Source organism: Papaver somniferum, chromosome 3 (genome assembly GCF_003573695.1).
Source record: "Papaver somniferum cultivar HN1 chromosome 3, ASM357369v1, whole genome shotgun sequence".
NCBI classification, from domain to species: Eukaryota; Viridiplantae; Streptophyta; class Magnoliopsida; order Ranunculales; family Papaveraceae; genus Papaver; species Papaver somniferum.
Window position 1 is genome coordinate 58,296,276 of NC_039360.1, and position 15,212 is coordinate 58,311,487.

Consider the following 15,212-nt stretch of genomic DNA (forward strand, 5'->3'; position numbering starts at 1 on the left):
TGCTTATGACTTATGTTTCTAGAGAAATAGACGCACTTCTACTTCTGGTATCCAAACGAGTTGTTAATAGCTTGTTCGATCCCACTTAAAATGTTGCTTGTCGACTTATAAATACAAAAAGATCAGAAGTTAGTTTGAGTATACGATTTCAGAATGGCTTCTGGAAACAAAAAATATTAATTTTTTGTGAAGCAAAATTGTTTTACTTCTGATTTTTGGGATGGACTTCTGCTTTTAGAAAGAAAAAAATCTTGTTACTTCTGATATCCAGGTACGCTCTTAACGAAGCAATATGTTTTTGCTTATAATTTCCAAAAACTACTCCCGCTTTCAATTGACAAATACGCTTACGAGATTACCAAACACACTTCAAAAGAAAAAAAGTTACTTCAAACATATGATATTTAACTTACACTTCTGATATCCAAACACCCTTTGGGGAATTGAAGGTCCGGCTAAATACATATTTAACTAGAATCTAATGGAGAATACGAGGAGTCTGATTTTATGCAATTCTCTTAAGATTATTTACGTGACATGTTTACAATTCAACTTCGTCTTTGAATTTACTTTTGAGAATTGCATACAGGGAAATAAGATTGTATTGTAATAGAGGATTAACTACTTAAATGAAATGTTTTTTTTTTTTTTAGGGATTGTGCAACAAAATTGAAAGCATCGGAAGTACTTGTCAATTCAACTGTTGGGTGTTTGTTTGGATCATGGGTTGACTTAGTCAGCAGTGGTTGACAGGTCAAACGGGGTGGCTATAAGAAGAAATGTTGTGGGTGGGAATTCTCCAAACTCGAAAGTAAAAAGAAAAATATCTCAAAGGGGTGTCAAGTGGCAGTAGTTAAATGGATGATGATGGATGGATGGTTGGATGGGCAATAGAATGAGATTTGACTTACCTCTGGACAAAAAGGTGAAAGAATGAAGCAAGAATTGAATCGGATTGAAACTTGTTTTGACGTCCGCAAGGACATACTCCCTCTCTCCTCCTCTGTCTCTCTGCTGAGTCTTTCTCTACCAACAGAGAAGAAACAAAGAAGAAAAAGGAAGAACACTACTAGTAGAAATATATATTATAGAAAGAAAATAAAGAATAACTGAAAAAAATAAAATAAATCAATTATAGTAATAACTAAGATTACCAAGTACCAAGTTAAACACCCTACAATTCATTTGAGCATTTGAAAACATATCTATCTAATCCACCCAGAATAAGAAGACAAGAGAGAAGAGATTTGATATTTTTTTTAGGGTTTTCTTCAATCTGGTAAGTCCTTGAATTATCCATTTTTTCTACAGTTTTGTACCATAAATAACCTCACACTCATACACCCTGTAGCTGCTCTCCCTGTTGTTGTATTCACTTTCTTCATTATTCTCAAATGATCTTTTACTCTGGGTGACAAAAAGAAAAGATTGGGTTTTTGTTCTTAAAGGTTAGTCCTTTTTTTCTGCTCATCAGCTTTTTTTGTTGTTTTTGGTTTGAACAGAGAGTGTGGGTTTGGACTACATTTTGTAGAATGTTAGGTTCTTCTTGGACCGATCTAGGGATTCATAGAGACTCACCTGTAATTGCTGGTGTAGAGATTGTTCCATAAATTTATAGAATATGCTCGTAAAGGAGGAGGAACTTGTTCAATTACTACTGGGTTGTATTGTTATTCCAGCTTTATTAGGTCATCAAAATCTAAGCTTATGGTTAGATACAAGGCTTCATCACTTCATAATGAGGCCTAAATTTCAAACTCTGGAATTTCATAGTCCTATCTTCAATTCGTTGATTCAATATTGATTCAGATGGAGGGTTTCTTCAATTTTCTCATCTAATTATCTTAAAGATATCTCCTTTTTCTATTTCATTTTTGCTGGAAAAGCATTCACTTTTCCCTGAATTTGTATATCCTCCTTCTTGGGTTCCTGGTTTGTGTATTTGTGGATAATCTGAAAGATGGTTCCTTCGGGACCTCCGATTCCAGTTGGTGGTGCCCAGTCGATGCAGCCTTCTCTTTTGAGATCAAACTCTAACATTGTTTTGGGATCAACTCCACAAGGGCATGGGGGTTTAGTTTCTTCACAGTCCTCTTCATTTCCTTCACTTGTTTCTCCTAGGGGAATGTATAACGATATCAACATGCTTGGAAACATGCCAAATGTTTCTTCCCTCCTCAATCAGTCATTTGCAAATGGTGGGTCCAATTCAGGCCTTTCTGGTTCTGGTAGTCTTCAACGTGGAACAATCCTTGATAATGGGGTCGAGTCTGATCCACTTCCGAATATAGGTAATGGCATGGGGGTTTATAATACTCCATCTGTGTCATTTCCGTCCCCAAACATGCCAAACCCTAGTACTTCTGGTCAATCTCAAGGCCAGCGCTTTCCTAGTCCCTCTGGCAACCAGCTTGCGCAAGATCAGCAGCAAGCTTCTCAGTTAGAGCCTCAGAATTTCCAGCAGGTTCAGCAGGCTATGCAACAGTATTCTGTACCCCACTCTCAGCAGCAGCAACAGCAACAACAACAGCAGCAACAACATTATCAGCCAATTCGGGCTGGGTTAGGCACTCCTGGCCCTGTTAAATTGGAGCCCCAGATGAGCAATGATCGAAATGGGCAACATCAACAGCTGCAGTCGCTGCGTAGCTTGGGTCAGGTGAAACTAGAGCCACCACCAATTCAGTCATTAAGAAACTTGACATCAGTGAAAATGGAACCCCAACATTCAGATCCATCGTTGTATCTTCAACAGCAGCAGCAGCAACATCATCAGCAGCCGCAACAGCAACAGCAACAGCAGCAGCAACAACAACAACAGCAACAACAGCAGCAGCAACACCAGCAGCAGCAGCAACAGCAGCAGCAACAACATCAGCAGCAGCAACAACAGCAGCAGCAGCAATTCCTACACATGTCCCGACAGTCTTCCCAGGCCGCCGCTGCGCAGATCAATATTCTGCAACAGCAGCGGCTCTTGCAGATGCAACAACAGCAGCAGCAGCAACAGCAACAGCTCTTAAAGTCGCTTCCTCAGCAGCGATCCCAATTGCAACCGCAGTTTCAGCAGCAAAATTTGCCTGTCAGAGCCTCTGTAAAACCAGCCTATGAACCAGGGATGTGTGCTCGGCGTTTGACACACTACATGTATCACCAACAACACAGGCCACAAGTAAGTTGTTCTTAATATAGGCCTTGTATGTTCCTAATTTGCTGAACATTTATTTGCGTCGGCTTGAGTTTGTATGCACGTACTTTTCCAGGATAACAATATTGAGTTCTGGAGAAAATTTGTGGCGGAGTACTTTGCTCCCCATGCCAAGAAGAGATGGTGTGTTTCCCAGTATGGAAGTGGGCGGCAAACAACAGGTGTCTTTCCCCAGGTAAGTTGTTGAAAGCTTCACAATTTTTGTTTTTATTTTCTTCTCGCTTAAACAAACATCATTTGTTTGTGACTAATTGATATCATGCTTGACCACGTTTTTTTCTTCCAAGATTGGTGTGAGAAACTTGAACATCATATCTAATGCTTAGTTTGGTGAGATTGAGCCTCTGTAGTGGATGCTTGTATTTTTGTAGTTCGTTTTTCTCTGTGGACCGGATGTGTCATTTTTCCCCCCTTCTGAAAGTACCACAACTGATAGTCCTGTATGAGTTATGGCACACCACACATTGAATGTTTGCATTAGATTTTTGCTTTGAAGTCTGAAGTGTCAATAAAAGTTAATTTTTGATGTTTGAAGGATGTATGGCACTGCGAGATATGCAACCGCAAGCCTGGCCGTGGTTTTGGTAAGCTTTCTTTCTGCATTTTCTGAGTAGTTTGTTGCTTTGAGTCTTAACGTGAACTTCCATCTTTTGATTGTCTGGGCTTTGTCATCCAGTTTCTTGGTTGCATCTTAGTTTTTCTATTTTATTCAATTTCGTGAGTTGGACTGGCCCTACTTTATTGCTTACACGCATTATATCTTCCTTTTGCCTTCAATTCAGTTATTTTACTTCCTTCATCTGATTCAACTTTCTTCTAATTGTTGGTTCAGAGACTACCGTTGAAGTTCTCCCACGACTTTGTAAAATCAAGTATGATAGTGGAACAATAGAAGAACTTCTGTACGTAGATATGCCTCGTGAATATCAAAATGCATCAGGTCAAATTGTCCTGGATTATTCAAAAGCGATCCAGGAAAGTGTTTTTGAGCACTTACGTGTAGTTCGGGATGGTCAACTTCGAATTGTCTTCTCTACAGATCTTAAGGTTAGATATCTTATTGACACTCGTAATCAACATACTTATCTATTTTTGGAAGCACGAATAACGGTATCACTCTCTGTTTTGTTAGATCTGTTCCTGGGAGTTTTGTGCTCGACAACATGAAGAGCTTATCCCTAGAAGATTGATAACACCTCAGGTAATAATGGTTCCTGGCGTAGTCAACAAGGTTTAGGTTTCTTCGTTATGTCTGCAGTAGTTGAGTATACATGTGAAACATAATTACCAAAAGTTGCGAGTTTGGGGAACTTAGGAATCTGGATCGAAGTAGAGGATCGCTCTCCGCGCCAATGCTCAGATATTTTTGAATTATCTTCAGTAGTTTTTTTCCCTGCAGTTGAAGAAAATATGTTTTGGTTTCATTTTCTGTACATTTCAGCTTTCTGTAAAGTGATTTTTGAAAGTGTACCACTGTTTTGAGTATAAAATGGACATTTGACATTCTTAAGATCATTTTTGAATTTGCAGGTTAGTCAGCTGGGTGCAGCAGCGCAAAAGTACCAGACTGCTAATCAGAATGCATCATCAAATTTAACTGCACAGGAGTTGCAAAACAATTGTAATATGTAAGGCCTCTTCTTTTATTTTAGGTTGTTTCATATTAGCGCTTTCTTGTTATGTCTTCACTTTCACTACCTCGATGCTGGGCTTTAAGCTCTTTGCTTCATTTTTATCTGCAAGATGATTATATCTATTGATGCTAGTGACACAAAAGTAGCATACCTAATGAAAATAGTCCGTGTGAGTAAGTGTTTGTCTAGTACTTTGCGAGTTGTTAATTCTTTCTTTTGTACAAGTCTTAGTCTGGGAAAAATTATGATATGGAGACCATTCCATTTCCACATAGTCTTTGATGTTTCATTTTGGTCATTCATCTCTCTACCTCTTCCACAGTGTAGGTCCAGAGTCATCCATTGTTTAGCACACTTGCGTTGATTTACCCAATGTTCATTAAGTTTATACGGCTGAAATTGCCCCAAAGTAGATTATGCAGCTCGATGCATGAGTCAGCTCTGGGTTAAGTGAGAATAAAAATAGTTTTGACCCGTGGACAAGTTTGAGGTTTCCGTGACCCCACATGAGGCCTTATGCTAAAAACAGGCTTAAAAATGGCGTATATAAATAAATTAAACCGAGTTAAGTGTCAAACAGTTATACTGACAAGAATAGACCTTGAAAGAATTTTTTTTAGAAAAAGGAAAAATATAATAAATAGATTGTTATAAGAGGAGTAGTAGTGTAAAGAACTGAGAACAGAATAAGGAGACATCTGGCTTTCTACCAAACATGAAACAAGAGACAAGGATACAGTTTCATTGTCATGAAATAGTTTGTTTGCCACTACGAATACGGAAGCTTTCAGATGTATTTCACAACCAAATACAGTTCTGGTTCCAGCATTTTCAGTTTAGATCTTTCCAGAAAAAATACATTTTTTATGTGAGGTTCTCGGATTTGTTCGACTCTTCTCAAGATTTTGTTTTCCTAGGTTTTACGCTTCTTTGATGAAAATGTGCATTATTCTTTAACAGGTTTGTTGCATCAGCTCGTCAATTGGCAAAGGCTTTGGAGGTTCCGTTAGTGAACGATCTTGGTTATACGAAGAGATATGTGCGGTGCCTTCAGGTTGGCTACTTTTGAAATTTTAATCTATGGACAAATGCAATTTGAATTTGTTAAGGCCTGAATCCAGTGATTGTTCTGAATTCAACAGTTACAAAGTTACTATGTTATTTGATGTCAGAGAAGTTGGCCAAACTCGCCGAATTACTAGCCAGGGAAATGCCCAGAATTGGGGATCAGCCTTCAGCTGATCATAGGCTGATCTTTGAGATAGAGTGCATTCCCTTAATTTCTTATTTCTGCTACTCTGCTGCATCTACATTGTCTGTCTACAAGAATTGTTGTTTCCTGCTCTTTATGCGGTCACACCCAATATTGGAAAAACATGCTCATCCATGGGTTGGGATAATCTCAAAATGCATTAATATGTGTATTTATTTAGTGAGAGTTTACTTCAAGCTACTGTTGCCTCATCCATCTGATGGTTTTGTGGGTAACTTGCAGATATCAGAGGTTGTTAATAGCATGAAAGATCTGATTGATTATAGCCGAGAAACAGGGAACGGACCCATGGGTAAGCTCCTCCATATGTTGTTAGTTTCTTGAACTATTTTTGATTCATTTTGTCATACATATATCAACTCAGTTCCAGAAACAATGATGGTTATACTTGGAAGTATTTTTTATTCATTTTGAAATTTCTCGTGGGATGGTTACCACTGCTTTTGGATTCATACTTGTATCTGTGATGATTATACTTGTGTCTTGAATGGATAATATAAAAAAATTGCCTTAGTTTTGGCATGAATTCTGGAGTGGGTGCTTTCGGCAAAATCTGTAGAGACCGAATTTAAACTTATTTGTTTCTAAGTTGAAACGCTGGTGCAGGGATGCCACACCATCTTTCTTCATTAAGTTGGTTATCCCTGAGCAGGACAATTTTAAGTTGAAGGTAGTTACACATTGACACAGACATGAAACTATCAAACTACTCATTTTGGGAAGTAACTACAGGCATGGTCCATTTTTGCTGTCTCGCCATAGCCTGTTTGCGAATAGCTTGAGATTCGCCCACGGTAGGTTTTCTTAGCCGTGTGCTGTTGAGTGTTGAGGCCCTTCAGGGTATGGTGTGTCAACATTGATCAGAGTCGTGGCCTTGTTTTTAAATCTCTTCACTATCTACTCTTGTTGGCTGTAGCATAATTTGAAAAAATGATTAAGTTAGTGGAGAAGATGGATAATTTAGCGGGGTAGTTGATGAATTCGAATGGTGTTAATTGCCTTACATTATTATGATCACACTTGATTATTGTTTGTTACTTGTGCTACATTTTTGTCTGATCATTGCGATGATGCTAGTTATCCTTCTCAGACACGATTCTCGCCGTCTTTTGCAGTTTTGCTTGATAATTTGGATTTTTATGTGAATCTCAAATGCTGTTCCCTTTAAGTATGGGTCTTATAAGTCATCCGAAACAACCATTAAATCATGGAAGATGAGTTTAGTTATTGGTAGCATTCCAGTTGTTATTCTAAAACCTCACTGTCTTTCTGCTAGTGCTTTTGCTATGTCTGTGGACCCAATAACGACATTCCGTATTTTTGTTGCGACTGCATTGCAGTTACGGATGAATGTTCTATTTGTAGTATTCGGAAAATTTGTTAGTAGATTAATCTTGAGTTTATGTTTTCCTTTTTCTTTTCAGCGAGCTTGATCAACTTTCCTAGGAGGAACCTCGCTTCAACTGGGAACTATGGTGGTCAAAGTTCACTTCCCGAGGAGCAGCAGCAAAATATCGCTCAAAATGCTAACAATGAGACTTCAGTCCAGGCTAATATGCATCCTCCTGCCTGCAATGGTGTTACCACTGTAAATAACTCCCAAAGCACAAACACTATTACCAGCCCAATACCTAGTCCCATTGCGAACTCCAACTCCAATGCAAACACCAGCAACAAGGCACCATCATCCACCACCACCTCTGCCGGCACCAAAATTGGTCTGCTTCACCAAAACTCTATGAATTCCAGGCAAGAAAACCTGGTGAACAATCCTAATAATCCTAATAGTCCTTTCGGTGGGGGTGGTGGAAATAATGCAGCTCAGGTTCCACCTGCTGCTGCTTTATCAAGTCCGTTATCTCAGCTTCATCAACCAAACCCTTCTTCTCCTTTCCTATCAACATCCCCACCTGCATCTAACAATGCCGCGCCACAACAGACATCTTCGAGTGGCACCTTACCAGTATCAACAACAGCAGCAGCATCTGTGGCCGGTACCGGTGCCCTGCAAAATAATTCTGCAAATTCACCTGCTGCTGCTGCTCCTTCTCCAAGTGTTTCCATGCAGCAGTCAACTGTTCCTGAGGTTGAGCCTAAGGAGCCCCAGAGCTCCGTGCAGCAAATCATTCAAGAAATGATTATGTCATCCCAACTAAATGGAGGGAATAACATGGTTGGTGTAGGCTCCATTGGAAACGAATTAAAAAGCATAAATGGAATATCAGGTAGTGCTGCTATTAATGGTGTGAACTGCTTAGTTGGGAACGGTAATGGGATTTCACCAATCAACAGTTCTGTTATGGGTGTTGGTGGTATTGGTAGTGGAGTTGGAATATCTACAACGGCTAGTGGAATCAGAGCAGCAGCAGCAGCTATGGGTCATAATAATTCTTTGACTTCGAATGGGAGAGGTATGGCTTCAATGATAAACCAAGACTATCGGAACAGTATAAGTCAGCATCAACAACAGGAATTGGGGAACCGATTTATGAGTGGCCTTGGGGGAATGAACAACAGCAACAATAGCAACTTCAATATCCTCCAATTTGATTGGAAACCATCACCGTAGTAAACAAGTGATGCCGATTTTGGTGATGATCCATATTGTTGTTCGTGGGCGCAATATAAGCCTGCTTGAGAAGTTGGATGGAGGAGGAAACATTGGGTGAAATGGGCAAACCGGCGCTCAATTTCATGCTGCTGTTATTTTGAAAGTCTTGTTGTTACCTTATCCCTGGTTTTTGAGAGTTTGAGAGGGCTTTCCACATAACCACTTGTACTAATTTGCAGAAGAAAATATCAGATAGCGTTAGCTTTTACCACTGAATGCATATACGAATTTCAGTTCTCTGTTTAGATTAAGAAAATGAAACAGGAAAGGACTGTATTTGAAGTGGAAGCCGCAGGCGTTTTTGGCAGAAATAGAACATTGAATGAATGAAATGAAAAATGACCTTTATTATCGGTGAAGTTGTACTTGATCTGTCTGGAAAAGAAAATGAAAAGAAAAAAAGAACAAACAAACAAATAATACCTTGATTCATCTCTGTTTTTTTAGTGTATTTGGCTAACATCCATCTCAGTTATGAGTCAAGGGCATGAAGAAGAGTGATGTCTCTCTCGTGTATCTCCTTCCCATCGTTACAGACTATGTCAATTATTTGTTGTTCTTTTTTGGGGTTCTTCCTATCACTCAGGTGGTTATGATCCCAACATGACTCCGATGATGAAGAACATGAATAAATCTTTTGCTTCTTTTTTATCTAGGAAATTTCCTTATTCTTATTTTGAAGGATAACTAGGGTTTGGTGGAAGATGATTACTAATAGCTATTTCCAACGATTTTCATCTTGCATGTTTTTAGATTTATTTATTTAAATTATAAAGTTGGTGGAAGATGAACTTGTAGTATGTAATCATTATTGGTTTAATTATTGTAGAAGTCTTATGAAATATTTGTGGCTTTGCGTTTTCGTGAAACAACTAGTTTATGTTTATTTATAAACGGGGAATAGAACAAACTCTTTGAGAATTTTCTCGCAGTATTGATCTACTTTTGATTACACTTTTGTGTTTGTTACTGCTTGAAACACTTCGTAAGATTTTCTTATGTCGAGTCATATCGATCAAAAATTATATTTTTGTCTGTAACTGACATAAAGATTATTTTAATTCGATTTTCGGATACAAACCAATGTGATCTGTTAATGTCCAACAAAATCCTTCTTTTTAAAAAGTAAGGCCACTCATGTTGTTCTCTTGAGAATGACATCAAATGGTGGAGAGTTCTTAAATGAACTTGTGCTTAATTGTTATATCTTTCTGGGGAGCGTGAATGTGGAATTTAAAGGGGATGCTTATATCTTAAATCTCCTATATGAGCGCTAAGTATTGCTTACTATGTGATATCATCTAAATAAAGTTGATATGAGGAGTTGTATAATAACTTTGTTATAATTTGGAATCTCAAAACTTCCTTAAGACTTGACATATCTTTTGATTGTTTTCATTACGATCCCGCAATTTTCGTACCTTTGTTAATTTTATTGACAAAAAAGGGGAGAATTATTTAGTAGTTTCATACTACATAATATGGTTCACGGATCGTTATGTACAGGGGAGTGAATCAATAATCTATAGGTCTACCTATTATGCAAAAGATGTAAGTATTGATTAAGGGGGAGAAACATATCACCGTAGTATTACTTCAGAGTGGAGATACACTTGGAGAAAGAAATAGTACTATGTTTCTGTATAATGACGATTGAGAACATTTGTTTTCTAAAGTTGTTATCGCTATGGAATCGGTATCAAAGTTTTATTTTATTATCCACATGTATCGATAGTTTTGTCACTAAAATTGACAAAGGGTGAGATTGTTAGAGCATTGCTCGATCGAACTCACAAGTGTTGCTATCTCAAGCTTGTTGACAAATTTAGTTGTCACAACTATATTTTAATTTCTAGTCTACAATTAGTTAAGTCTCGGACTAGGATAAAAATGTAGTTGACAAAAGGTAACCGAAGGCGAAGATCATTGTGTTCTACCGTTTGAAGGAGAAGATCAACCGAAGATTTTGGAGAACTTTATCAACAAAAGGTAAGTGAAGATTGAACCACCTATATCTCAAGTTATATTCACTTTCTATCATTTTGGGACGACGTCGCATAATTAATTAGACTAGTATGCATAGACAAGAATTTCGAGTCAAGTTTATCTTGATAATTTCTCAAAATATAATAGCTAAGCTTAATGAACATTTGTTCATACTTGATGAATTTCGTCTTAGGACGATTTATTGTCCGGAATCAAAATCATGATTCAAGTTCATCATTCGGAATAGCCTGGAACAGTGATATGTGTCATTAATGTTATTCAGGAATGTTTCGAATTGATTTAGAGAAATATAGAACTACTATTGATTTGGATATAAGACAGTGGTATCAGTTTTGCTGGGAAAACTGTTGTAAGTCTGAACCCGTATTACATGTATTCGTACAAGTAGCGGAGTAGCTATATACATATTGACTTACATATTAGTGGTAAACATATTCTTATGTATATCATATTGAAAATCTGTGTGACTCGTGAACCGGATAGGCGTGCATACCCGTATGCAAACCATTCTTGAACTGTGGTTACAGACCGGGGGTGAGTATCCAAATCGGTACGCAAGCTTAAACAGTTCTATGTTCTAGAAATCGGTAGCGTTTCTAAACCGATTCAATTTTGTGAACTCCGGAACCGGCGACAGTCTTAGAGTTTCCAAACCGATACGCAAACCTTAAAAGTTCTGTGAACTCCGGAACTTAGGTTTGGTGGAAAGTTTGAAACTGGTACGCAAACCTAAAAAGTTCTGTGAACTCCAGAACTCGATTTTGGTATAAAGTTTCCAAACCGGTTTGCGAATGTGACTGAACCGACTCACGAACTACTATGTACTTGTATTCATACATCTACTAATCATGTCAATTATACATTTAAGTGTGTCTATAAACAGTAGACTTAATTGATCACATGTTTGTGACTCAGAGTTAAAGTCTTATGTGTTCATGAAAATGAAGATCAAGCTTTTAAGTTCAAACCAGATAGTTTCGGCTAACCATGTTTAACATAGTCTTTGTACACGGCTCAGTTACGGTCTCACCTAACCAGAGTGTATATCTTGTTTATGTAAATAATATTCAAAGGGTTCATCTAACAGTGGATATTGTTTTCTTGGTTCCAAATATATCTTATCTTAAACCTAAAGCAACTTATGCTTTGAATGTCTATAAAAGGGGAACTCCAAGAAACTGTGATCTTTGAATCCTGACACTACTTTTTGGTGTGTCCTAGTTGTAGCTAGAGTTGTCCTCTCCAGAAACCCTTTTAAGGTTTTGCGATTATAAAGACTTCATTGGGATTCATTAAGCCAGGTCCAGTTATCTTTCCTTGATAAATCGAGTATCCTGATCTTGATTGTTTGTAGAACTTGCTCCAACGATCAACACAAATAGTGATACCTTCCTTGAAGCAACTCTTAGTTGCTGTGACGTCATCTAAGGAAATCAATTGTGCGGAGTCCTGCTGGGATTCAAGAGGCGTAAGGAGCGCGACTGTACCTTAATCGGTGGGATACCTTTTAGTGCTCAACTACATTCCATTCCGAAGTTAATTGGTAGTAAGCTAGTGTCTGTAGCGTCTTAATACAGTTTGGTATTCAATCTGGACTAGGTCCCGGGGTTTTATGCATTTGCGGGTTCCTCATTAACAAAACTTCTAGTGTCTGTGTTAATTCTTTTTCCGCATTATATTGTTTATCATTATAATTGAAATATCACAGGTTGTGCGTTGATCAATCAAGGTAGAGATGTCCGACCTAGTTTGTTGGATACGACTTGATTGATTCTTTGGTACCGTCCAAGTTATCTCTTTGTAATTAGGTTCACGTATTCGGTTCTGCAAACGTTCTAAGCACAAGAGATAGAGATATAACTCTTAATACTTGAAAAAGTGGGGGTCTAACAACCACACCCAATATTTCGCTTAGCAATCTGTATGGACAAACTCTAATATACTTTATTGAGAATCAACTAGACAGTCAGACTCAATCTAGATAAAAGTATATCAAAGAGTTTATATCTCAATCTCTGGATTTGATCTTTACTCAAACAAATAGAAATCTGCGAGTCTTTATCAAAGAGAGATAACTTGGATGATACCAAAGACCAATATCCAAGTGTCAATCAATTTAAATCAACAACCAAAAGGTCGGATATTCTAATTGATTGAACAACACACAACCTATATTATTTCAATTATATAAACAAATATAATGCGGAATAGAAATAATACAGATACCAGAATTTTGTTAACGAGGAAACCGCAAATGCAGAAAAACCCAGGGACCTAGTCCGGATTGAACACACACTGTATTAAGCCGCTACAGACACTAGCCTACTCCAAATTAACTTCGGACTGGACTGTAGTTGAATCCCAATCAATCTCACACTGATCCAAGGTACAATTTTGCTCCTACGTCTCTGATCCCAGCAGGATACTGCGCACTTGATTCCCTTAGCTGATCTCACCCACAACTAAGAGTTGCTACGACCCAAAGTCGAAGACTTTAATAAACAAATCTGTATCACACAGAAAAGTTTACGATAATAGATAAATCCGTCTCCCACGAATATACCTACGAGTTTTGTTTCGTCTTTTGATAAATCAAGGTGAACAGGAACCAATCAATAATACCAGACTTATATTCCCGAAGAACAACTTAGTATTATCAATAATCTTAATCGACGCAGCGAAAAAAGATATTGCAGAATCACAAACGATGAGACGAAGTTTGTTTGTGATTACTTTTTATCTTTCCTATCGGAGATATCAATCTCAAGCCAATTATTACAATTGTACTCGTACGATAGAAACAAAAAGATCAGATCACACAACTACGATAAAAGTAGTATCGGTCTGGCTTCACAATCCCAATGAAGTCTTTAAGTCATTAACCTGGTTTATAAGAAGAAACCAAAGGTTAAAGGAGAATCTACTCTATCTTAGCACAACTAGTATCACACATGAGGTGTGGGGATTAGGTTTCCCAGTTGCTAGAGTTCTCCCTTATATAGTCTTTCAAATCAGGGTTTGCAATCAATGTTAGCTTAGTAACAAAGCATCAATATTCACCGTTAGATGAAAACCTGATTGGATTCAAGCTAATATTTCTCAACCGTTAGATCGAAAACTTAGCTTGTCACGCACAAATGAAATGTCCAATTTTGGGTTTATGAACCGTACCCAAACATTAACATTTGTTGGTTCAAAAAGTCAACCAAAAGGTTGGCCATATGATTACTCTCATATCAACCTTATTCTTCTTCAACATAACTAGTTCAAATTACTCAAATGAACTAGTTAGAGAGTTTTTCAATTGCAAGGAAATCTTATGTAACTACACGAGACACAATTGAAGCAAAATCGGTTTGATTCACTCGAATCGGTTCATGAACTTTATAGCCACGGTTTGCAAAAGCATTCCTTAGTTTATTTAAACATTAGTTCAAGAACAACCGACTTTAATAATAACCTTCTCAAGTTCGCGGACTGGGTTCACGGACTTAAGCTCATGGAAGGAGTACACAAACTCCAGCAGAAATCTCGGGCCGAGAAGTTCCGCAAGTTCATGGACTGAGTTCGCGGACTTGGCTTACGCCACTTCCATTTCTCTTGATCAACAAAGTTCGCAAAATTTGGTTCAAGGAATAAGGACTTATACATATATGTGTTTCCACAACAAGGATTATATCCAAATGGTTATGTAATCTAAACTATCATTTCAATCATTGAAACATTCTCAGAGGACGTTATATAGCCGTAATTCGTGTTGTTTTCTTGTGGAGCTGTCTATCCGAAGAGGAAAGTACCCTAATTAGGCGAAATCTTTTATGTCTGCTCATTTAAAGACTTATGTGGGATCAAGAAGCTTTACGAGTACTATTGGTGGGAAATTAGATAATTGCATTGTTATTTTAGTTTTCGATTATTGATTTGATTGACTAACAGTTGTTGAAACTTTGATTGCACCTAGTTTGTTTATTCTTGAGAATATTCTCCTTTGATATAAGGTCACTCATACTAGATCAAAGTATTGGCGGGATCTTCAGAACTGTTTTTAAATCTAAAAAAAACATGTGAGTATCCATTGTTAACAGACTCCATTCTTTGTCTGATCGATCACAAGTGGAATCAAGTTTGTGGTGTGCAGGTACAATTGAAGGAAATTGAATATTTGAAAAAAAAAAGATTTTTATGATTGGCTTTTGCATCTCGTCATATTTGGGCACACATCTTGATTGACTGGGATCCGACTAAGGTCTGATTTATCTTTCGTAGATTTGATCAAATAGTCGTATAGATCGAGAACTATCATTTGGTGGTATTCTTCAGTATCTGAATCTCATAGTTGTGAATCTAGATCTGATTATTTCGGATTTAGATTGATCTAATCCGACAAAGGAGTTTACTTGTTTAAACGGAAGAGCCTTTATCAAAATTCAACATATTTTTTCTTAAAAGATTATTGGAGTAGTTAGCAAACAACTTTGT

At 37.6% G+C, this 15,212-nt stretch overlaps 1 protein-coding gene across 1 annotated transcript; it reads left to right on the forward strand.

The window, feature by feature from the left end:
- Positions 1-984: 984 nt before the first annotated feature.
- Positions 985-9,085, forward strand: LOC113356238 (transcriptional corepressor SEUSS-like). Its single transcript, XM_026599313.1, has 10 exons — positions 985-1,279; positions 1,503-3,172; positions 3,264-3,383; positions 3,744-3,792; positions 4,041-4,255; positions 4,341-4,409; positions 4,739-4,836; positions 5,803-5,896; positions 6,338-6,407; positions 7,540-9,085. The coding sequence occupies exons 2-10, from the start codon at positions 1,961-1,963 to the stop codon at positions 8,682-8,684; spliced, it is 3,072 nt and encodes a 1,023-aa protein (XP_026455098.1). The 5' UTR covers positions 985-1,279; positions 1,503-1,960; the 3' UTR covers positions 8,685-9,085.
- Positions 9,086-15,212: the final 6,127 nt, after the last annotated feature.